We start from the raw sequence: 25,597 nt of genomic DNA on the forward strand, positions 1-25,597 counted from the left end.
GAACTTAAGATGTACTGCAACCAGCTGTATAATGAACTTTGGGTTTATAAAATAAAAGACCGTCATATTCTATCAATATTGTCCTTTAGCTCCTCACAGAAATATTTAATTACACAGTACAACAGATCAAAAGGAAACACAAATTTCCCTGTACAATGTCCTGGAAAAATATGCTTAAAGATTGTTAATATGACTTTTATAATACTACATATAGCAAAAGTATATTATATGTGGTGTTATAAAATTGATGGCAAACACAGAGAAACTGTGAAACCAAACAGCTGTAAGAACTGCTCACTTCAATATTAGGGATTTCATGATGGACAGACATACCACACCCAGTGTAATTTGGAAAACACTTTAAAGCAGAAGCTCAGCAGATGTACAGCATATTGCATGACTGTTAAAAAGGGCGTTCTGAAAGAAAACAAACACCTTACTGTCTACGAAGCAGTGTGTTTATAAGCCTATGATCTATTAACAATTCTCATTATGCATGGTGTTAGAATAGGTAATAGTGCCAAATAATTAAAATTGGGTTGGGTAAGGGTATCTCACTGGAACAGAAAATGATCCCAAAAGGTAAGGAGCTTTGTGATGTTGGGTGGATATTTATGTTCGAAAGCTGTTAGGATTAAAGTTTCTTCCTTAGAAAGAAGTCTGGCAGGCCTAAATGAAAAGTCCAATATCGTTATCAAAAGGGCAGATTTAAAGCAAAGACCTCAGCACAGGAAATTCTGAACTGTGAGAGATTCGAGATCCAACAGAAAATTAAAACGGTAGTAAACTGATCAAACATTTGTGAAAAGGTTATTAAAAAATGACAAGAGATGCCAACTATTACACATACATTTTAATTAATGAAATTGAGCATGATGGTATTTGGTATTCATATCTGTCGAGTCTCTAACCATCTACTACATTTTATTTTCTGTGGAAGGTAAAAAAATATGTTTAATAAGTAATTGGATGTCTCTGTGAACCAATACCTACTGTATATCTTGCTAAAATATAGTGCATATTAAGACAGAATATTGTATTGTAGATTGGGAATATATACCAAAAACCATGAGCACTGCCCAGTGAGAAAAAAGGACATTATATAAACAGTATCAACTGACCCTCAAACAGAACCTAAGAACTGGAAGTGGGACTCCAGCCCGTTTTCTGGAACTGATTGCTTTAAATTTATTATTTTATAAATCCTGATTAAAGTCATCCAGAGAATTACAAGTTTTGGGGAATACAGACTTCTTTTCAACAACTAATGAGTTCCAGAGGAACGGGAACCTCAAAACTCTCCAAATGTTCTATGGTCTTTGCCCAAGCCTGTGCTAATGCAATTTAAGTCAGATGACCAAACTTTTGCAAACAACTTAAAAATACGAATAATTTCGAAAAAGCTGAAAAGTACAGTATACCACATTTCACCAGATACCAACAAATTCCTTCTGTATTCCTTACATGGAACCACAAATTACAGTGCAAGTGGCTTAATTCTTCTTTTCACCTCTGGGATTAGTTTACCCGAGAAACTAATTAGTTCCCTACGCATCAGTTCCTGCCCTTGGTTTACACACCTAACTCCAAAACCGTGGCTGTGCACTCTGCCTTTGTCCTAGTTTATCCTACCCTGATTCCCACGATAACATCACTTACTTCACACACTGCCATTAACAATGTTTATTTGTAGCAGAATGCAGCTTGTAGACACATTCGCCCATCTGTTAAGAATCTCAGTATGAAAAAATAAACTTGTCACTCAGGAGTCATTGGGAATGTTATAACTAGCAGAGGACAATCACAGAGCCTAGGTTTATTTCTCGAAGTGTTTACTGACTGGAGGACACCTATGTACATACAGATCTGGCTCTCAGATACTGTGTTATTCATAACCAATCCAAATTGTTACTCATTTTTGTGGATCGACTAAATAACGAAGCAGAAAACCTTCAGGTAGAAAATACAATCAAAAAGAAAACTATTTAAATTCTAACCTACAGTATACACCTGTTCAGAATATGCTTTCATTCTGCAAGATGGGATGGAAATACTATTCAATTGGAAGTATTTACTCACTGCAAATAGAAGTTTAGGTTGCCTTTAATGGCTCAGGTTGCACACTAATGCCCTTTTAGTGTGACTTAGTTTTCAGTTAGCTGAAACAGTGCTTAAAATGACAAAAAAAAAAGAAAAATGACAACAGGATAAGAATGTTTTTTATTTGTGCATTCCTGATACTCTCACACAAACTGAGATCATCAAAATCTCACGTGAGAATGAGAAACAGTTGTGATTCAGGCACCCTGAACTGTGACTAAAAAAAGTTAAGATTCTATAAACCAAACACCCTGCATCATCAGAATCATCATGTTTTATTCAGAAACATATGGAATTAGACCTACATAAGCCAGTGAAATACTTTTAATGAGGTGAGAATAAAACTGCCTAAGTTATATTTTTTTCTGAGAGTGCCCATCTATTAAAAATACTCCCGTGCATCCTAAAACAGCATCATACATTATTATGCTTCTAAAGTTATGTGTAAGCAAATGTTTCCTTTAACAGTTGAAAGTTAAAATTGCATTAGGCTTGAAAGGTCAGCACTCATGTAACTTCATTCCCACATTTTTAAAACAAAGACATTTAAATCAGCATTGAAGTAAAAGGTAGGAAGCTAGAGCTAATGTATCACACAACAAATATATAACATTCTGTTTAAATACCAAAGCCTAACAGCTGTCCTCTGCTGACTTTTCAGTTTGTCTTCAGTGTTCTTTACATTCTTTTTTTTACCCCTGTTTTATGACTTTCTCTAATTTTTCATGCTTAATCAGATTAAGGCAAGATAAAAGCACTCTTTGACACAATGCTGTCTGGGAATAGCTGGGACACACAGGGGCTGAAGCCATACAAGTGTTACAGCAGTAAGGTTAAATTGATTTCCTTCAGAACAAAAGCATCCTTGTAATATATTCCTCATGAGGGACCCCTGCTGCAGCAGGCATGGCTGATGTGCCTGTAGGCCAGTCTTCAGACAGTACTCTCCCACTGAGTTTCTGCTGGTGTCCATGGAAGATGAGCATTGAAACACCCCTTAGCAAACGATACCAGAACACCTCTCGGCTTGGGACAGGGACACTGAATCTTTTGTTTGTGACAATGTTGCAAATGCACATTACAACCATGGACACACGGCTTCACACCATTTGCAGTTGTGCAGACCTTTGTCCTTTCTGTAACCTGAGAATTTTGTAATGTTACACTCTTAGTCGAATATGCCAAAAAAAGTTTGTGTCTGTCTTCTTTTATCACAATGTCAGTATTAGTTTTGTGGCACTCAAAATGATGTTGTTGTTATTATTTAGTCAATATTAACAAATAGAGGGAAACACTAGTCTTTTGAAGTAAAATATATATACTTTTTTTCTTTTAACACAGCACACCTTACCAACTCCCAGAATGTCTGATCTAGAAAATATTTTAAAATGTCAATACTACCAGAAATGTCAAAACATTTAAAATGCCTCCTATAAATGATGCTATGGCTAATGTTAAGAGATGTTCTTTCTTACCTCTCTTACCTGAAAACCAAAAAACAATCAATTATTTTGTTGACAATTGATCAAGACCTTTCTGCTCAATATGTTCAACAGAAAGAAGTTTTCCTTTTTCTAGTTTTTCTAGGATTCTTACACTGATGGGCGATAAATTGATTTTTGCCCTAGCTGAAAGTCCTGTTTTAAAAATTCAGATCTGTGAAAGATCTGTTTGGGCTGAGCAACATCAGTTGTTTGAGAAACCCAGTTTTCCTAAGCAAAAGCTGCCAAAAATAAGGGATGTTGTCATGGCTAGCTATTTCAACAGGAACTTCATCTAATCTTTTCATTATTCTTTTAACTAATTTAATGTACATTAGGTTAAGAGTTTAATTTCTGCTGGTAAGATGGTAAGTGAAATTATGAATAAGAGAATTACCAGCTTGTTTGTCAGTCTAGTACATCATATAAAATATATCAGGTCAAGCTAAACATCTGCCTGCATACAGCAAGCTATTATTATTTGGAGTGAAACTCAATGTCAGGAACAGATAAATGTAAAAAGGTCTTTGCATGTAACTTTCTGTAGGTATTTTTGTGCTAATGAATGGATTTACTGATTCACGTACATTTTTATACTTCTCTGTATTGCTAAGTCATAATAGAATATTAATCGCACAGAAACGTGTCCAGCTTCCTTTCTCGCATTCTTTTCTATTTGCTTGCAATTTATGTTTTTTTTTTCCTTGTCTTTACCTTTATGTAAAAGAATACACACTTTTCCCAGTTCAGGTACAATTACCACTCAGAGTGTATTCTACACATGCCATTTCCAATAATCAGCAATATAGAAGGCATACAGTAGATGGAAAAGTCTGTCAGAAGCCTGATAACTCTTTTGAGTTCACAAGTAAGTCAGCTTCAGGAATCAAAGTGCCATAAAAACTTTGCACTTATAATTGCTTTCATGGCCTTCACTTCTAAATGACCCAACAATTTGATGAAACTGAAATAAGAGGGAAGATAGTATTGTATCTTTTTTAATAGTGTTCTTTTGGCAAGTCTCTTTCATATTGTGCTGGAGAGTTAGATGTTGGCTATCATCAGTTTTTCTGAACTGTTGCTGTGCATTTTAATGACGTAATTTTCTATTTTTTTTATGACATACAGAAAAAAAATCACTTCAGAAATACTCCTGTTAATGGTTTCTTTAAAAAACATACAAAAATAAATCTCTCAAAAGTTTATTTTTTGTGACTGTGGCCCAAGGAATTCCATCTTACCAAGCATGGTCTGGCATGATGAGTAATGTGGGATAAGTAATTTGGGAAAAGACGATGATGTTTTTACAACGAATGAAAACACTCATCTACCAATTATGACAACCATAAACGTGTATTTTGTAAAGGTCACACTGACCGCAGGGCAAAGGTACCACAAAACCAGCTCTGTTGCTCTATAATAATAATACTTCATCTATATACCTTTATTGCACAGTATATAATTGCACACATCAAATCCACATATTAAATCAAGGGAATTTAGTGAACAAATCCTCCTTTCTGTAGTTTTCACATTTACAGTAAAGTGAATGACAAATAATATAATGGGGTATCTGTAATAATTTAAAAAAACACACACAGTTCCTTACAGTGCAGAAGGAAAAAATCCCATAATGTCAATTTCTGTGGGCTTTTACATTACGAATATTGCATCATTGCTGTTAGTCCCGTTAGGAGCAAAGTTAAGAACACTGTTCTACTTAACTCATAAATGTGATCAGATTTTAAAAAGTAATTATTATAACTGCAAAGGAACAAGTAATAGGTTTATTCCATGCTGAAAAAAAGAAGAAAGAGAACACAACGTTTCGGCCGTGGAGCCTGACACACCTGAAGAAGGCTCCACGGCCGAAACGTTGTGTTCTCTTTCTTCTTTTTTTCAGCATGGAATAAACCTATTACTGGTTCCTTTGCAGCCTACGCATGCTGACGCAGCTACCCACCTGAATTATTATAACTGGACTACTATGCAGTGGAAGCCTACAGTAATTGTAAGGAACATTTTTGAAAAATTCTTGTGAACCACTGCACCAGATAAAGAGAAACCTGGCAAGTTTCATCACCAACAATCAACGGCTTCGAGAAGCATATCCAATCACACAAAGTGCTCCTTCTCAGATATTTACTTGGTTAATTAACTCTACAAATATGGTACCAACTGTACAACTACCAAGAGCATACATACATTCAAAAATAGGATTCCTGCATAAATAATTACAAATGCCTAATGACTATTTCTCTCTGTTTATTGGTGACAAGCAGCTTGTAGCACTTCTTTGATATAAAATTCATTTGGCCAATTAACACCAAGCACTGGATCTTTCTAGTGAGGATACCATTAATATCTGACACACTACCATTCCCAAGAATGCCACAAAGACAACATTTTAATCTCACAATTTAAACAGTGAATCACAACGAACAACCAAGCTCAAAATAAGCTGATGTGATCAATACCCAGCCAACAGTGAGTCATCACCAACTGCCTGGAGAAATGCAGCTTCATATGCAATATGCTCCTGTTCAAGGACTGTTTGGCTAACAAATCCCAAATTTGGTAGTAATCATTCTAGTGGGAATATGGTTAATGTGGTGAAGTGGGATTTCTGCATAAACCACAATTGCCACCTTTTTATTCAGAAATTTCCACAATGTTCAAAAACAACGTCTATATTGTTCAGAATGTTCTAACTGCTATTGTCTTGTAAACCACTGTCCTTATTGACTTGAAACCACTTATTAGGTTTCATTAAACTCTGACTTGCTTCAGAATTGTGACTAATAGATTGCAGCAATACTTTATACGCTCATACAGAGCCATCACATTTGATTCATCTTCAGAAAATGCATGGCCGATTAACTTATGCATGTATCATTCTATGCAAAATAATGTTAACCTATTGTATTGGAACAACTGTTTTTTTTTCCCCGGAACAATCTCTTATACAGTATATATATTTCTGTTTCATAGAAGAAATGCCCCTTCTTTTTCCAGAAAAAAATCCTGTCATGTTCTTGGTTTACAAAAAATGTGTTTTTACAAAAAAAAACCCTCTCCTATGTTTAAAACAAATAGTTTTAGCGGGAAGTTCACAGGCTTCTGTAAAAATCTGGCCCTGGTGTGAGTGTGAGTGTGTGTGTGTGTGTGTGTGTGTGTGTGTGTCTGCGTTTGTGTCTGTCTGCCCAGCGGTGGACTTGTGTCCTATCCAGGATATATTCCACCTCTTGCCTGGTGCTTGCCGGAATAGGCTCTAGCTTCCTCATGATCCTGTACTGGGTAAAGATGGATGGAAGTTTGGAAAGCATGTTGCCAGTCCCTGTGTGGCTGCCATTCTTTTCCAGAACTTAAAACTAACACTGTCTTAGTAATACTACAGTGACTGGCTTGAAACTTTCATTATTCTAAAACCTGCTTCCGACTAGCACTTCCCATATTGCAGTGACAGTTTTAATGACTGACCATTAGCTCGGGGCGCACTACAGGATTTTTGAAAACCTTCAAAATGGGTGTAAGTCTTCTAGTTTTCCTTTTTAACAATTTATTTGGTTGATGCGATTATGAAAAGTAATATATGTTTGTACTCATGTACATAGCTGAGGCAATCTGAGTGAAGTACTGTACCTTGTTCTGAGGTACAACAGCACTAGCACCACCTTGGAACTGAACCCCCAGGCTTCCAGTAATGAATTCAGAAGCCTGACTGCTGCTCTTCACTCCTGCCCAAAATAACTGCATTGCTGGCCAGATATGACTGGGATTGACAGTAGCAGCAGTGAACAAGCCTGGGTATCTCTGGGACCAGTGTAAGCAAAACAATTTATAGATCCTTCTGTAAGCAGTATACCAGGGACTTGTGACTAGATGAGCACCTGCAAGACAATCAGGTGTCTGTGCAGCTGCAGCTGACATCTGGAGGACACTCATACAGCCATCTCAATCTCACGGTACATACTTTAAAAAGAGATGTCTGGTTTGTCTAAGGAAACTGCATTAATATTCACTTTACAAAGGTTACTACAAAAGAACAGTAAGAAGACATACTGTAAGTATCAAATGATACATTCTTATATAGAAAATATTTGTTACCAAGATAATTTTCATCAAGAGAAAAAATGCAATTAAAATGGCCTTGTTTTAATTAGTCTCTAATTTTATGTCCTTTGCTTGATCTTTGATCTTTGCCCTTTCACCTTCTTGCAAGGTGTGTGTAAAAAGACAGCAGAGTATTTTAAGTGAATACTAAGTGCTTCTGCATTGCCCCTTTAATCATTATACCACCAACAAAGCAAGAACACCAATCTGCCTAAGAGTGTAGGTGATTACACAGCCAATCCTTTAGCAAGGGCTGTGAACCAGTGGCATCCATTGTTTTCATAAATCCTTTCTCCTTCGGATCAGACTCGCATTCCTTAAGCATACTTCTGCTGACCCTTGGGCTATCAGCAATTACAGGCTTCACTTTAGACATTTCAGAGTGTCCTTTATTCTTGTCCTTCCCAGTTCTCACGGATTGCTGAAACTGAGCTCTCTCCACAGCGCCGTGTCAGTCAAATGGTTAGGAGTGCATTACTGAGATCCCACAGTAGCACGAAGAGGCACTGGATGTTTGACACATTATCACTGGAGGATTAAGTTTTTATCACTCATCTGTTATGGTACATTACGCCTGCTTAGCTATGATTACAGTACATGGTGTGAAACTTACACTGGATAAAAGACAGACTTGGCACATTTTAACTCTCAACTGTGGCATTCCAGGAAACCACCCTTTCAATTACAGTATTAAAAGACATTTTAAGTAATGAAAGACGTTAATTTTATTACTGCAACAATCCACATGGTGAAACTGGAGAGCCCCTATGTTAAATACATGTTGTGCTGCTGGATATTCTTTTTTATGTACGAACATGACACTACTAATGTTATTTTATTATTATATCTGATTTCCTCAACTACATCTACTTTAACAAAGAAAATGTATGCTTCATATCAATGTATTGTTTGGCTTGAAAGTGACTCTTTCTTTCAGAAACGTTCACTATAATAATGCTTTACCTGGGATTTCTTTTTTTCCTTCTAGAAATAGAGGATATCCATTTGTTTCACATATCAGTGTGACAAAAGTAATAACAAGAAGATTAAAAAACAAACTTAATCAAACACAGATATCTCAGTGAGGTGAATACACTGCCGTTCACCTTTCTGAGGCTGGTAACTGAGACAGACCAATATCAGTTTCTGTCTACACATTGGTGATGACCTCAGTTAGTTTCAGCTTATTAGTCAACCACATTGTTTGACTGCTTTTCTGCAGTACGCATGAGGCTAATTAACCCAGAAAGTATACAAGATCTGAATCGGCTAACAGCCTTGAATTGTGTGCCCAGAAAAAACAGAGAGAACAGCCCAGACAGAGTTCCAGAATCTCATTTAAATGCCAGGCAGGATGCCAGGGCCTTTAAGTATGATAACCAACCCCTGGGCAGCCCCCTGAAAATACAGTGAACTCTGGGTCTTTCCGTCCATAAGTGCTGTCAAATCCAGCCACCGATCCATACCTCTATGCCCAAAGCCATGAGGGAATCCATTAGTCCAAAATAAATATCTAGACTGAGGGGAACAGGAGTTTCTTATTATCGCACATCATATGTTATAGAACATAATCATTTATGTTTGTTTCTTGGCAGCATGCAATCTTCAGCAAAGCAATGTGGCTGGAGCAAGGATTTAAAATTCACTGAGTGATGCACTACGCCAGACCTTACGCGGTGCTTTGGTTCACAGGAACTGGAAGGAGAACGCCTTTAGGTTGTGAGCCAGGCTCTTTAAAGATAGTGTTTATTAGACCAGGTGTACAAAACACAAGCTCACTCAGTCTGCGACTTACAGACAATAAAAATACTTAATTTTATAGGTAATAGTTTATAATAAAGAACGACAACAGAATATCTTTTTTTTTCTTTTCTCACTTATATACAGTAGGAAAACTGTTCCTGCTGAGAAGTATCAATTGGGAAGTGCCAATGACTTAAAAAACCACTAGATAACCAGTCAAAGAAACCAGTCTTTCTTTTTCCTAGAACAAAGATTTCCAAAGATGTAAGGCTACTGAAATACTGAAACAAAAAGACGCACAGGAATAAGACCTCCCTACCCGAAGTCCAGGATCCCTCTTCATCATTTCCAGAATGATGTAGCACCCGATGGAATGGCCAATCAACACCAGCTTCACATCCCTGGGAACATGTTGCTTCAGAAAGGCCAGTTTGTGCTCAATCTGCCCATTCAGCCCGAAGACATCCTTTATCACCATTGTGTCGGTATCTGGCAGAGCATGGAAAAAAAGGCATGATGACACAATGTATGAAGTTTCTTTAGCCTTTCAAACTAAATTCCTTAACTATGCTTGATAATTTCTGATACATACAGTTTAGATTTGTATCAGAACAGTGTTTTTATGTACAACAAAATCAGAATTAATAAGGTATTCAATATAAATTATTATATTATATATTATATACTTATTACAGTATATATTATTATATCTATACAATTATTATACTCGATATATTAATGAAAGTTCCTCAGACAAGTTCCTTAACATCAGCAGAAAAATGATTATTCTATTTTAATACAGTAATATGAATTTCTGCATTCTGCCTACTGTTTTCAATGACTAACAAGGGTTTATTATAAAGAATACATGTAATGCCACAGCAGTCTGTGGAATTTATAACTATCATTTTCCTAGTAGACGTCATGAGCAGTTTATTCACGTTGCAATCATGATATTATAATCATAAAAACACATTTTTTCTACCAAAAAACACTTTTTTTTGCTATGTTGCATATTAATACTTTTGAAAAACATAGCGTAAATAAAATACAGCTGACCCAGATACTCACTAATGTTAGATACATGTTTAGAAGCCTGAGTTATTGGCACTTCCTTTATTATTCTAAATCAATGTTATTGACAGTTATGTCACCATCGCTTCCATTAAAAATACTCAAAATCATTTTTGCATTGCTGCATTCCAGTTCATGCCCAGCAACTATTCTCAATGTTGCTTGAAGACTGACAACAAATAACCCACACATCTGGATGAGAACTGTGGGATTATTCTTCAGAGACCCTAAAAAACCTCAGATTAAAGTGTTGTTTTGTTTGTTGATTTGTTCCATAAAGGTCAACTTGACATAAAACAGGCAACACACTGTAGTAAACCCAGTTCAGCAAGCGCTGTCCTTCTTCTGAAAGTCAGCTTTATGACATCCTGGAGGAGCAGAAATGTCTGTAATACAGATAGTGTTGCAGTGGGTTTCCAGCAACATACCTTGATATACTGTATAATCAAATAACAATTTACCACCATTTTCATTCCTTTAGCACCACTTGAAATATCATCAGCTTGCAAATTAAGTGATCACGTGTATGAAAGAATTCTTAAAAGCTTTGAGGGCCCCTTTTCGGGTTTCACATACAACATACAACACAACCAGCATACATTCATAGCAGTAAAAAAAAAAGATTCCAGTCCCCCCATATCTAAATAATTCCAGACCTCCTTCACAGAGACTAGTTCTCAATTCAAGCCATTGAAAGCAAACTTCTGAAGGATATGTCTTGTGTTTCTAATGTTCTTAGCATGTAAAAATGGCTTAAGCAAGTTACAGCAGAGTTGGAAATTAATGCTGGCGACAGGAAAACATGTTAGAGGTCATTCTAATGGTGAACAGTAACGCTGAGAACTTAAAACAAATGACAATCCCGAAACAACTGTGTAACACCATGCAATTTGATTTATCAAATGGGTTAGCTGGACCCATGGGCTCCCCCCTCTCCTTTGTAACCTTTCTTTTGTTCTTCAAATTGTTTTTATGTTAAGCAACCTAAGAGAATATGTTCAGGTGGGTTGCTGCATATGCTCAGGTGGGTAACTCATCCTGAAACTAGGTTAACATCATCCCCCTTCTCTCAATGACCGACTTCGTTTCGTGTCATCTTCTCTACAGTATTCTCATGCAGGTTTTGACTTCACACCTCTCTTCACCTCTCTCCACTTTGCACTTCCTGAGTGGCCTCTCTGCCTCTCCCCTGCTCCCGCCTCCTCCACTCTCCCAGCTTTTGTTCTCCTGTGCTATTTAATCCTTGCCGTCTGCCCTTTCTTTCTCACACCTGAAGAAGGCTTCACAGCCGAAATGTTGTGTTTTCTCTCTTCTCTTTTCAGCATGGAATAAACCTATTACTTGTTCCTAAGAGAATATACTCCAGTATTTTTGTGAACATATTAATTAAATGTTTTATTTTTCCCCATGCTGTCTTATCATAAAATGTAGCGGGAATAACTAGTTAATCCACACTCTTAGCCAAGCAATAAATTCATCCTACAGTGTTGGCCCTCACCCAGAATAAGTGATAGCACTAGCAGAAGAGATATACTAAAATGTCACGGACATAGTCTCTGGAGTTAAAGAAAAAACAAAGTGAAAGCAAAGTTCTGCTATGCACATTAATATCTGTAACCATGACTCAGTATTCATACTTACATACATAAGGAAAACTGTACAGCACAATTAGACATGTACAATAAAATTGAAAAGAAGAAAGTGTTAGACTATGCAATTTAATTTAAGTAGCTCTGATTATTAAACAGCAGAATGACCCTCCATATTGGTTAATGCAATTAAAACTATCAAAGAGTATAAACTAAGAAAGACATGAACAATACTGTTATCTAATGACCACACAACAGCAATACAAAATTGTGCATATATTACTCTGTTGCCATTAATTACAAAATTATAATATATGAATTTAATGGCAAGAGAGTAATAGAATTTGAATTATTATGCTAGTCCTATCATTAATTATTAACAAAATCTGAATGTCACAATTCTCAAATGTTCAGGTACAAAAGCTCAATATAGGGAAGAATGTTAAATATTAACCAAATCTTCTAAATCATTTTAAAACACAAAAAGGGTGTATTACTATTAAGAATGGATGAAAGACACAATAGTCTTGGAGACAAGAAAATACTATGTAAAATAACGAAAGTTTTTTTTTTCTTTATGGAAGCAGGTTAACAGTAGTTCGGAGGAAACTGTACTTGGCATTTTTAGCCAATAATCCACTATGCTCACACTAACGAAAGAAGAAAAACATGCCCAGAATAGTTTAGTAAATCTGTCATCACAGGGTTTTTATGGGTACCCCACTGCCAGCTGCTGCCTTTATTTCTTCAGTGGGAATGCAATTACTGCTCATTTATCAATATAAAAAGGCCCTGACACAACCCAGGCCTTTTAGACTGACCAAAACCCCAGAGCTCACAACCAACTCCATGCCCTGCATCCTGCCATTCCAATCTGAGTATTCAAGGTCTAACAGCGTTTCTACACCTTCACTCCACAGCGCACGTCTCAGCCCCCTGTGATCACACAGAACGCCTATTCCATTCCGAACCTATCTTTCAAGGGTTGCGAAATTCCCCACAGAACCTCAGCATTATTTTCTTAAGTGGCAGACCAAAAGGACCGATGTGTAACACACATTTTACAAAAAAAAAGAACAACCTGCATCAAACATTTTGTGAGAGGAAAAACATTTTTGGTGTTTTGGCATACCTAGTAATAAGCTGTCTGAATTCCAGCTTTACATCCTCAAAAGGATACTTTTAAACTTGGAAGGCATTCCAAATTAAAATAAAATACTACAAGGCTTGATCTTGATTTTTTATTAGTTCTAAATGGGGCTAAATTATATTTTATGAAAAGCCCTAGGAATTCCGACCCTCCAACTGCTCTTAAAAGATCCAATTACTGTATTGCATGTGTTCTTCAATTCTCAGAAAACAGTTTATTCCTGGTAAGGGCTGTGGCAACCCAGAAAGCACAGGGCAAAAGGCGTCCCATGATAGGGTGTCAGTGAAACACAGACAATTTAAAAAACACCATTTATCCCAACCAGGATTTCTCTGGGAGGTCGTTGGTAACCAAGGCACTGAGAAAACCCACATAAACACAGGGAGCACATGTAAACTCCACACAGAAAGTGCCCCAGGCTGGAATCAAAACCAAGGCTCATGCTTGAGTCTCTGTGTCCCAATTCATATATACAGTGTGCATCTGTACACATCTATGAAATCCCCCGAATGGGAAACTCTGAAATGTGTTTAACTTTTGTGACAAGACACAAACTTGGAATTCAAGTTTCAGAATTGAAAGAATAATCAAGACAGGCGAGAAGAGATAAAAAAGATAAAAAAATATTATTTGAAGTACACCTTAATGTCTATTATAAATTAACAATTATTTTATTTTTGAGTTTGTCTGAAAAAAGACTAATAATTTAATGTACCTAGTAAGATAGCCATATATTGTGACTCTGGTCACAAAATGTTTATTTCCCATTTTCATCCTAGGCTTTTCTCATGTTGTGTTATATCCACACATTCCATAATTATTAGGAGTCACTAGTGAAGGACACAGACGACGAGGGATAACTCTGGAGACATACATTACGATACACACATTTCCAATTTCATGGACTATTCTGTTAGGTTAAAAAATCATTGGGCAGCCCATGCAAGTGGAAACTATTGCTCTGGAGGTGTCAATAGACTTCACTGGGCGCCAGCTGTGGGAAGCACACTGAAGCATAGGCAGACACATCAGCACCAGTTTATATTCCTCATTAGCTCCTTTCTAGCTTACAAGCAATAAAAGCAGCCCAAAACAACTGGGGTTCTGACCTCTGACCTTCTTGATGCACACCTTATTGTGTGATAAGTTCCATATCCTAAACACATACTGTAATTTTAAAGGAGCAAACTTGCGAACAGATCCTTGCTGGCCCATTAGTAGGTCTGCAAGTTGAAAGTTTGCTAAATGGAAAACACTCTGTTTGTTGCTACCCAAATGATTTTACTGAGTGATTCATAGGTCCTTAAAGACATTATTGCTATTCCTAAATTATGGCTCTCCTGCCTGTGTGCAGTGATCATACTGACAAGGCAGGTCAGTCTACTCTGTCGTGATTAACAGTGTATGCTCACACATTTGACCTTTAAGAACTGTTCCTCACTACTTATGTGAATGTGAGGATATAGTTACAGAACAGATTGATCAAATACTTTGTTCTGCTTCAGTGTGTGTCTTTTTTGAGAGTGTTTTAATTTCTATTTGTTGATCATCAAAACTTACACTGCATTGTGCTATTAACAACACTTTTTAGTGATTTTTTTTTCAACAAAACTACAGCACATTTTCTGCATAATATATTCTTCATAACTAAATAAACTCACACTAAAAATAGTACACCCCCCCCCACCATTAAATAAAATAAAATCACTCATCTTGTCCAGCCTTGTAATATTAAAAAAGTGAAATGCAGGTCCTTAATGTTTAAGTTTTATAGCAACTGCAAAAGACTTTGCAAAACTGAAGAAACAACATGAGGCTAAAAAAAAATGACTGTATGCAGTTATTGTTTAAAAATCTACAGAAGCAACCTAGTTTTAACAAGACAACATTTGTATTATGTCTTCAGAGGAATTTAAACTCCTTCAGAAACATTTAGGTTAGCTTCTGAAAGTTCATTAGTTCTATTCAGCTTAGGAAAACTACCAGAAACAGACTGGAAGCGTTTTTATCCCCTTTACAACTACCACTGACAGCTTCTAGTGTTTCTTGTATATACTCATTTGGAATTCATACAGTGGTGTTTAATGTTATCAGGAAAAAAAGTACCCAGTAAAGAGAAATTCTAAGGAAATACTAGGGCACACTTCCGAATAGAGGTTCCAAAGATTTATGATCCTTGACCCAATACTAAACCTTTTACTCTTGAGCATAGTTCTTAGGATTCTTTTAAACATGGTTAATTAGCTTCTTTCTCTGAGTACGTGTACTCAAATTACTAGAAGCAGAAGACATGCCAAGAAAAAAAAATCATGCTGTATTTCCGACCTCAGATTTGAAAATACAAAACCACATTTATACAACATATGTATAAAAGGATGAGATCTAACAGTTGTTTTAAACAATTATGTTGCAAAACTTTATAAGTGCCTTATATGGTACGAATTATTATAAAATTGATTTTATGTTCCTCCACTCAGAAAATTAAATGCCCAGCTGTTCGTCTCATTTTTAAGTATAATTTTATTTAACTACTCTGAAGACTTTCAAAATTTTGGTAAATGGGCAAATGAACTGTTTAATAATACCAGGCTATAGTTATTTCATGTTTGCTTTATAACAAATGGACTTACAGTGCAAAACAGATTTTCAGATGAACTGTAGGAAGATGAAAGTAAATATCCTTTACCACAAACATTTGGATAGGATTATGGCATTTTAAAACTGTTGGTTAAATATTTTGCAATTAGGCACTGTGCACAAAGAGGCAAAGCATCCTAGTTTCACATACAACCTTATGAAGCATGTTTTTGCAAGTTGAAAGTTGGAAGGAAAAACATGAATTGATCATTAAGGATATTAAGTTTCAGTATGCTCAAAATCCTTCATAAATGTTTTATGCATTCTGATTTCTACACATCAAAGTTTACATCTGTCTCAGCTGAACTGAAGACAGGACAGTAGGCATCCCTCAAAGAAAATGAATTTTACTGACCAGCGTAGTTTTGAATAATCAACAGCATGAAAGATGTAGTGCCTGTTTTTTTTTTCCATCTCCTTTTTGCAAGTGTTCCCTGACAGCATCTGTCTATGGGGATGTTATCAATTAAAGCAGCACCAAAGAGCCTGCTCAAAAAGCAACCTGAGAATCTTGTTAATCCGTAAACAAGCGAGAAACAGCTCATCGAGCCTCTTAAAATAAACTGGACTAATGCAAGACGTGCAGTTTGCATCAGATCAAGTGAAGCTGTGATGTGAGAATTTATTGACCAGAACACTGTAGCTGACTCTAACAAAACCTTTGAACACGTTTCCGCTCAGGATAAAGAGCAGTTTAACTAATGTAAGAGATATTTTCATACATCACATGCAACCAAAAAAAAAGCCAAACTAAAAAATATGCATTTCAGAAACTCCTTAATCCAATACAGTTGTAGCGAGTCCGAATTTAACCTGGCTGACCATGGACATACACCCTCTTAGACAGAACATTGCTTCATCACAGGGTTTATACACACATAGCCTCACACACACGGGGATAATTCAGAGATGCCTAGACAGCCATGTTTTAGGATTGTGGGAGGAAACTAGAGCAGTTGGCAAAAATCCATGCAACCACAGGGAGAACATGCAAATTCCACACAGGCTGGAATTGAACCCAGGATCCAAGAGCTGTGAAGCAGCAGTGCTAGCTGCTAACCACCATGCTGCCCACAAGAAACAAATCAAACATAAATATTTAGGATCAAATGAATGGATCCTAGAATAGTAGAAACAGATGAGAATCTTTCATATTTCAATGTTTCAGACAAACACAGACTACGATCTATTGGTCACTGCAAGCGAAAATAATAGCCCTGCTTAAAACTGGGCAGGGCACATTAATGACCTGGTTCTAGTATTGTGCATAAGCTCAAACAATTGAACAGTTTCACTTAATAAAGCAGCAAGCAATCTTGATAATCTTCTAATATAGCCTTTATCGAAGTCTTTGTGCACACTGCAGTTGCTCAGAATTACAATCATTGATAACAAATCAAGTATGACCTGACACATTCCCAGTGGTTGTCAGTGGTGCCTTACGGAACAAGACTTCCAAAATTGTCTGTGGATGTTCACTGCGCATTTACCAGTGCATGCAGTATGTAACAAACACATGCAAGCTTGTATTTCTCATAAGTAATATTTGGGGCACTGAGATTAAGGGGCAAATATTCAAATTAAAATAGAATGTTTTTAACTGGCTAAATCTGACCAAAGCTAAGTGACAAAAAAAATGCCTGTGTGTGTGCTCTGTGGTGTTAAAGAGTTTTCCACAAGGGAAGCCATTAAAACACCATCTGACTGTTTGTTGTTACTCCATATTTCTCCACCGAAACAGGTTAATAGGTGCAATAATTTAAAAAGCCATTCCCTACAGAGCAGTAAAACTGGATGCTCACAAGTCTCCTACCAAACCTACTAAAGTTAAACCATGGGAAAAAAAAAGGCTAAGTGCTGACACTGTGGGTCTGATTTACTTACACAATAACCTCTCAGATTCAGCCTAGAGTTTGTCAATTAAAATTTGAAAACAACATTTCTTGCCTGTTGGTTTCAGTTTTATAGTACATGAGAATACATTGTCCCATTTTGTTAAAGGTAGAGAGGCTGTGATGTTGGCTGGGTGATCTGACCAAAGTTTTGCACATTTAACTTACATTTGTGCTTTAGGTGGCTTCAGTACAATGAGAGTGTACCCAGGATTCAAGGTACTTGATGCTATTTTTAAAGCATGAAAGTTTATTTTTTATTTATCGAGAAATGTATTTTCTATTGCTGAGACTGAATGATCATATAATCTGCACAATAGACTTGAACAACTTTGGTGCATTTAATTCTGATGGTGTGCTTTAGTCAAGATATGATGCTGAAAGCTGCAAAAACGTCATCTCCTGTTGGCAGAAACCTAAAATGTATTTTTCAATCATTTTAAATTAAATTTTACTTTTGGCCTATTTTTTTATTTGCATTGTACTGCTGACTGTTACGATTTAACACACCTCTGAAAAATTCACTGATGTGATGATTGTGATGCTGACTTGGCATGAAAGTTTGCTTTGCTGAATTTCCCTGGAAAATGTGATGATGTATTTACCCCTCTCTCTCTTTCAGGCTGCTTTTTCCTGTACTGAACAGGTGGAAGAGGAACCATTTCCAATTTGCACAATAATTTATTGTTCATTTAGGTCAGCTGGACCATCACACACTGATGAGTTAATTTGGTTTCTACACAGTTTAACAAAGGTATCCTAGGAGGCCAGGCACTTTCTTACAACCTGTCTTAAAAAATACTCCATTTTCTTTTTTTCTAAAAAAAACAGCTTAATTTAAGGGTGGTCAGAAACCCAACAGAATTTTACGTGTTTTATGTGTTTATATGTTGGTAAACTCTTAAACTGTACCAACATAACATAAGAAATGATAAGAAAACTACAAATTTGTATCACTGATTACCTATTGGCAACATGGTTGGTAGATATAGAGATTTGTCGAACCTTTGTATATAGAATGTATTTCACTTTTTGTTCATTTATGCACAATTCTCTAAATTTAATACACAAAAGTGATCTTGAATGCCACTGATATAGAATGATATAATCAAAGACTTATCTTACACGATTACTACATAAGATGAGTACTTTGATCTTCGTGCTTTTTGCTTCAAAAACAGTCTTTGCAATATGGAGGCTTTTAAGCACATACTTAATAGCTGGTCCTGCTGCAGATGAAATACAGCAGACTATACTTCTCACCTGTATATCTAATACTCACAGAAGTAAAAAAATGAAAGTAGGTGTGCAAACCCATTAGCACATAACCCCCCACACATAATCCATCCAACACTAATGATAAATACAGCCCAGGGGGAAAGGGTCAAAAAAGATACAAGCAAACTGTTTCTCCTGACCTCCGCTTTCTCCAGATTAAATTCTTAAGGGCTGCTGCATGTAGCCAGCTGTATTTAATTAGAGGGGATGGTATCAGCTGGTGAACATACCACTGTCATTCGGGAGAAACTGATCTGTAAGCATCCTGAATCCTGCACAAAACCCACTGAAATGTCAAAAGGTAAAGATGTTATCCATAAAAAATATCATATGAGAACAAAATCTGAAAATACCTGCTGTTCTTAAAGATGATTTTTTAAATGGGAATGGGTTATGTTGCTGCTTGTTATTACAGAATCAGTAATAATATAATTCAAGTTTTAAGCAGAATTGTCAAGCAATAAGCTACATTACTTATAAAGACAGCTGCAGTATCTCACCCCAAAGCATTCAGTTATCTATGTTACAAGAGTAACTAAAATGAGCAATATTCTAATCGGTTAAAGATAGCCCTTAACACTTAAAAGCATAATAATATAGTATAACAACACTAAAACACAGATTTTAATCTTCTAAGAACTGGACAGACTTATATTGGCAGTCCAATAAAAAACTACCATCCTGACTTTCTTGGCATGGAACAAACAAGCAAATTTAACTGAATAATAATAATAATAATAATAATAATGAATATTATAATGAAAAACTTGTTTCCTTTGTAGTTCAACAAAATACACATAAGGCAAATGCATAATAGTATACAAACATGGATGGGATCCAGTAACCATGACACAATTTAAAAACAGGAGGGCCTTTTATAATTTAATTTGTATTTTGATGTGTTAAATATTTTAGTGTCATGAGTCTTTTAGGATTAGTCTGGAAAAGCAGGATGCAGTGGAACGGTGATTCTGAAACACGTTTTTGAATAGAAAATCAAGACAAACAGCAATTAAATTTAATCAGGTGTACATTTCCTGTTACAAGGACAGGGCACAGCTAAACTTAGACTAGTAAAGCCTGGCATTGATCAGTTTTAGAATACTTTCAAGGATTTCCTTTATCACCACAAAATTCATTAGCCACATTTTTAACTACCTCATTCTTTTAACTCAGTGTTTGGAGTTTCATTCTTCCCAGGTTTCAAGACTACAAGGCATAGAGTCTCAGTCCTCTTACACCACACACTTTGTTTATTTAACTTTACAGAGGGGCCAATATTAGTTCACCAGCTCCAAACCATTAAAACATTAACTACATTTATTCTTTCTAATAACTCTCCTGAAAAGACCACCCAATTAATCCCTGTGAAAACCCAAAGAACTCAGTTCCTACAGCACGAACACCAAGCTGCACCAAGTTTTTCCTTTTATAAACCCTTTTAAAAATGGCTGTGTCAGCAAGCACTAAGTTTTATGTTAAGTAAATATCCTCTTAGAATTTAAAATGGCACAGCTCACAGAATAGCAATTTGATCACTGTTTTAAAGAAATGATCTGTAAAATGTTAAATACATTTAGGTAATAATGCACTAGCTTGGCATGAAGCGAAATACGGAAAAAAAATAGATGATGCAGTTTGGTTAGGAATACTCAAGTCAGATGGGGTTTTCCAAAGAGCTGGAAACTACCTAGAGAAACATATGTGCATTGTAGTCTTCTTGTTGTTCTCATCTATGCATTGTTGAAAACTTTTTAAAATGGAAAAAAAAATATTGAGCACACAATACAAGTCCAGAGATGTAACAATGAAACTGCAGAATGCACAGGACAGATGTCAACTGAAATACGATATGGAGGTCTGGTCAATGAATATTAAAAAACAACAAAGACGTCTTTAGAAAAGGTTTTTGGAAGATAGAAAAAAAACTTACATTGCGTTTGCAAAGTAAGAATTGTGAAGTACAAACACTACACACTCAGTAGGTAACATCTGAAGAAAGACATGATTAAGATTATTAAAAAAAACAACAATAGACTTCAGAAGTTGCTAATGACTTTTGCTCCTCCAATGGAACATGACAAGGGAAAACTGAGGAGTCCTGTACTGTCTATTACTGTACTGTAGGGAGTACTGTCTGTTCCCTATTAATTTCTGTACTCAGAACACAACACATTTGGCCTACTGATATTAAATATAATTAGTCATGTTCCCTAATGTCCGCTATCCATGCTACAAGTTTTATTATTAAGGAAATAAAGGTCCATGCTTACACTGCACACACTAAGATTAAACTCTATTTTCTGTGTTTCAGATGCTAAGGAAAACCATTAATTCTTGATAATTTATAGGTTAATCTTTCATCAACTGCTTTGTCCAGTGTCTTCTGTAATCATAATACTTTCATAAGCCATAATCTGCAAATTTTCAAAAGTAGTATAATTAAGTTTGACTTAGTCATTCTGAAAAAAAAGTACTTACTTGTACAAATACAGTACATGTTTATCGGTGGTAAGGGGGGAAGAACAGAAGATTTTTGCTGTGGAAATCTCAGAGATTAAAGCTTTAGTCTTCAAAGCTTTTCAAAACAAATTTCCACCAGATGAAACCTTATAAAGCTAAAAAAAAAGTACTCATTCTGCATATTTTGACACACACATAATTTCAGAGTTAAACCAAGATAAAGTGAAAGTAAACAAAAGATTATATTTTCATGTAATTTATAAAGTGTCTTTGAATGAGCTAAATTATATGTGACAAAAAATCTGTTCTATCCCAAAGGTTTTACAAAAATGTAGGAAAACCCCGAAAGCTTAACAACAACAAGAACTGTTTGAATTTCACCCCATGTCTTCATAAAATCATATGGAAAAAGTGTCAATATTTTCATTTGCACCGAGATGAATATCTAACTGAGAAGGAAAAACCAACATCAGGAGTTGAAGACAAAATTGCACAGGGCATGATGGGCAGTAGCTGTTGCAGTTCAAACAGTTTCACTTTTCAGCATCTTAACAGTCATTTCTGAAGGGAAAAAAGTCTGCTCTACCATCTGTTGACCATAAGAGGTGCATAACAAGTAGCACATTATACATGCTGCAAAAATTACAGACAGGATATGTAAAGAACTAATTACGCATTTAGTATGTACTTTCATAATTCAAATCACTTAGACATTCTTTTTCAATTGACAAACCCAGTTAATCAAAAAATACAGCAATACCTAACCATGAGCCCCTGATTTATGATAAGGAACTGGTTAGCACTTTCAGTTACCCTCTTTGGGAAATAAAGTACAATACAATACCTTAATCATCCGGAAGGAAAAACATGGCTTCTGATCAAAACGGAATTAAATTGTGTGACCTTGGAATTACAGAATGAATGCTTGTGGCAAAAGCATGTTTTTGCTATTTAAGATACTGTTGTAAAAGATCAAAGTAGGAAAAAAAGTTACAAAGACAGTGGCGTTGGAGAGATAAACCAATGGATGGCGTTTTCCACATACACTGTATATTACTGAACACAAAGGAATCATTTATCATTACTTGTCTTAAATGAAACTGACAGGTATGATGGTCTAAGCTGCAATACCTGTTTTCTAGGCGCTTTAAGTCTTGCAGTTCTACTCCCCAAAGCAAGCTCCAAAAGATGAGTATAAGCAAGCCTGAAAAGATGGTACTTCTTACACAATTTAGCTTTCTCGTGCACCCAGAAATAGAACACATTATGTAACTCCAGATCAACACTCCAGCCAGACAGACCAGAGCTCTTCAATGACTGAATCAATGAACTACTTAAATCCTTTTTATGTAAAGGCCAACAAAAGCTATGTCTGTTTATTTTTATTTTGGTATGTAATATAATAGATATTTCACGATTACTGTTGCAGCAATAATAAGAGAGCCCTAACAAATAGTACAAAATCCAACATTTTTAGATGAGAGGGACATCACTGAGGTCAATTAAAATCTCTTTATATACAGAATATTTCCAAATTTGTACAGATATGAAACTTGAATTCTCAAACATCCGACAAAAACCTGGCTACACACAACAAGTGAAATGTGGAGAAGAGGGTTGGGAATAACAGAAAAACAAAACAATTACAAATTGTGATTAATGGGACAATAAAGACCAGTAAATGGCAAATCCTCCACAAAAAATTGTGATCTTTTTGCCAGGTCTGCTTGGATGTAAGAGCAGGCTGCTGAACGATTTAAGTCTCTGAAAAAGTGTAAGAAATGTGTGCTGTGTGTGTTTTTTACTAGATTTTCTATGTGTTAAAGAAATCAAACTAGCATGGCGAGCACTAATAGAAATGAATTAAAGTAACATGCTGAGCATAAAAACGTTTAAATAAGACAAATGGTGAAACGAAAGAAGATTTCATCTTAATTACCTACTGCTGTAAGAAACGGACCATCTAAACATCAGCTCTGCATTTAAGATTCATGTGCCTCATACTTTTCAGAACATAAAAACAGATACACTCAAAAGTTGGTAAATTATTTCGGAAACACAACTGGGGGAAAAAAAAAAGTTTTATATGTGCTGTGTATAGTCACCACCCTGAGACAAGAGTAAAAACACTCAAGGGTAAAATAAAAATATGTAGCATCTGTTTCAGCTCACCTTTGCACCAGCTGGCAAGGGGTAATACTACAGATGTATCATGAAATAAATCCTATCAAAAAGCAATTAATCAGGACTCCTGAACGGCTTAAAAGGTAAAGGCATTCATTCAAACACAGGTGGAGCTTTACGACTGAAGGTTCGAGCCAGGGTCACATGCTGACTGTGACCAGGATGCCCCTAGTGGCATCACAAACTAGTTGAACACTGCTGAGGTTAAAGTGGAATTAAGTCTTTCAGCGAGCAGAGCAGAGTCTATCAAAAAGTGATTAATCTATTTGGTTCAAATGAAGCAAGGAGTCAAGGCCACACATGGAAATTACGAAGAAATACCTTTGGGACTGAATGTAGGAGACACTTCTTCACACAGATCGTTCCAAGTGTGTAGAACAGACTGGCCAACCATCTGTGGTCCCTTAAGAAATGTCTGGATGAGATCCTCACATTTTGAAGCTATTACTATTGAAAGGTAAAGGCCCAGTATGTGTTGAATGGTCTCCTCTCATATGTGTCCTTTCTTATATTTTAATATCCATGATGCATTGCAACGCTGTACCCCAAAATTAAAAGGTATCTGATATAGGTGTATAAGAGAACTGAAGAATATGTCAATGTATCTTGCGAATTAAAAGGCATGAACACCTTTGAGCAATATTAATGTGAATCAGAATGAACAAGTGTCATTTTAGTGATTTGTCAGTCAGTCTAATTTAGATCACGTTCCACATTTAAAAAAAAAACTGAAGGGGAAAGATGAACTAAGACTTCAAAATCTATTACAGTAAACATGGTTAGGTTGTATGTAGTTTTATTTTAGCAGGTTCTCACAATTTGTTGTGTACCTTTATGGTTTAAAAGATGTGTAAAGTGGTCACCAGAATCCCAGGTTCAAAAGTCTCATAATAAGTAAATAAGCTGATCTGAAGGGGCAGGTTAATTGGGTGCAGAAACAAGGCAAAAAATGTCTCATTAATATATATTTGCCATGGAACTAAACGTTGGCTGGTCTACCAAGGGGAAAACAACATTTTTTGAACGAATGCTTTACTAGTCTGGACATTAATAGGGCAATTTAGTCATATCAAAGAGGAAAGTTGCTTTTCAGCAGCAGCCTTGCAAACTCTTTTTGACAAAATGAATGAAATTTTGCCCAGGAGGCGGAAACCCTGACCTGAAAGACTTATTGACATTGGCAAGGGTGAAATATTCCTTATGTTTGTATTAAGAGATATTTTTGCTGTAATCAAAAACATCAAGCACAAATTGCTCCACCACAGGAACAGTCACTCCACTGGAAGATTTTAAATATAAACTTAAATACTTGACTCTTTGCTTTTGTTTATTTTTCCAAAACTGAAGATTTGATTTTGATTTTAATTTGTACTAACTGTTAATCACTGCCACTATTTAAATTTACCAGAAGCATCAAAGGTTATCGGAAAACCCTATTAATGCTATAGAGCCTCTTCTGTGCCCAGTATCATTGTGCTCTTATGCAGCTGGCTCACTTTTTCAGAGAACATGAAAAGTTACCTTTGACGTTGAATATAATCTTAAACAAGCACAAATCAATGTAACCTTTCAGAAATGTTAATAGCTAATTACCTCAGTCCCAAAGACAGAGCCACAATATGAAAATGAGCCTAGTGTAAGAAGGTCTGACGCTTTTCTGAGACATAAGGGCTGAACTAAGTGATTTAATTACAGAACTTGAATTTTGTACTTCTCTTATTAATGTGCATAATATTCCAACATTAATTGAGCTACAATGAAGCAAAAGTGTTAAAGACTGAAAAGGTGTACTTATGAACATGCTAATACAGTCAAAACAAGCTATTCATATTCATAACTAAATCTACTGCTTTTTGTTATTGGCTGGGTTCATTGTTTTAAACTTGATTTAAC

At 35.9% G+C, this 25,597-nt stretch overlaps 1 protein-coding gene across 2 annotated transcripts in view; it reads right to left on the bottom strand.

Annotated features, from left to right (window-relative positions):
• ldah (lipid droplet associated hydrolase) overlaps positions 1-25,597 on the bottom strand; it is a 110,849-nt gene that overhangs the window by 36,692 nt on the left and 48,560 nt on the right. For both annotated transcript variants that reach the window (XM_088909711.1, XM_088909712.1), the window contains one exon: positions 9,757-9,926. In XM_088909711.1, the coding sequence (XP_088765837.1) occupies positions 9,757-9,926 (170 nt within the window). The remainder of the gene's footprint in view (positions 1-9,756; positions 9,927-25,597) is intronic.

This window comes from Atractosteus spatula, chromosome 2 (assembly GCF_055471065.1).
Source record: "Atractosteus spatula isolate fAtrSpa1 chromosome 2, fAtrSpa1.hap1, whole genome shotgun sequence".
NCBI classification, from domain to species: domain Eukaryota; kingdom Metazoa; phylum Chordata; class Actinopteri; order Semionotiformes; family Lepisosteidae; genus Atractosteus; species Atractosteus spatula.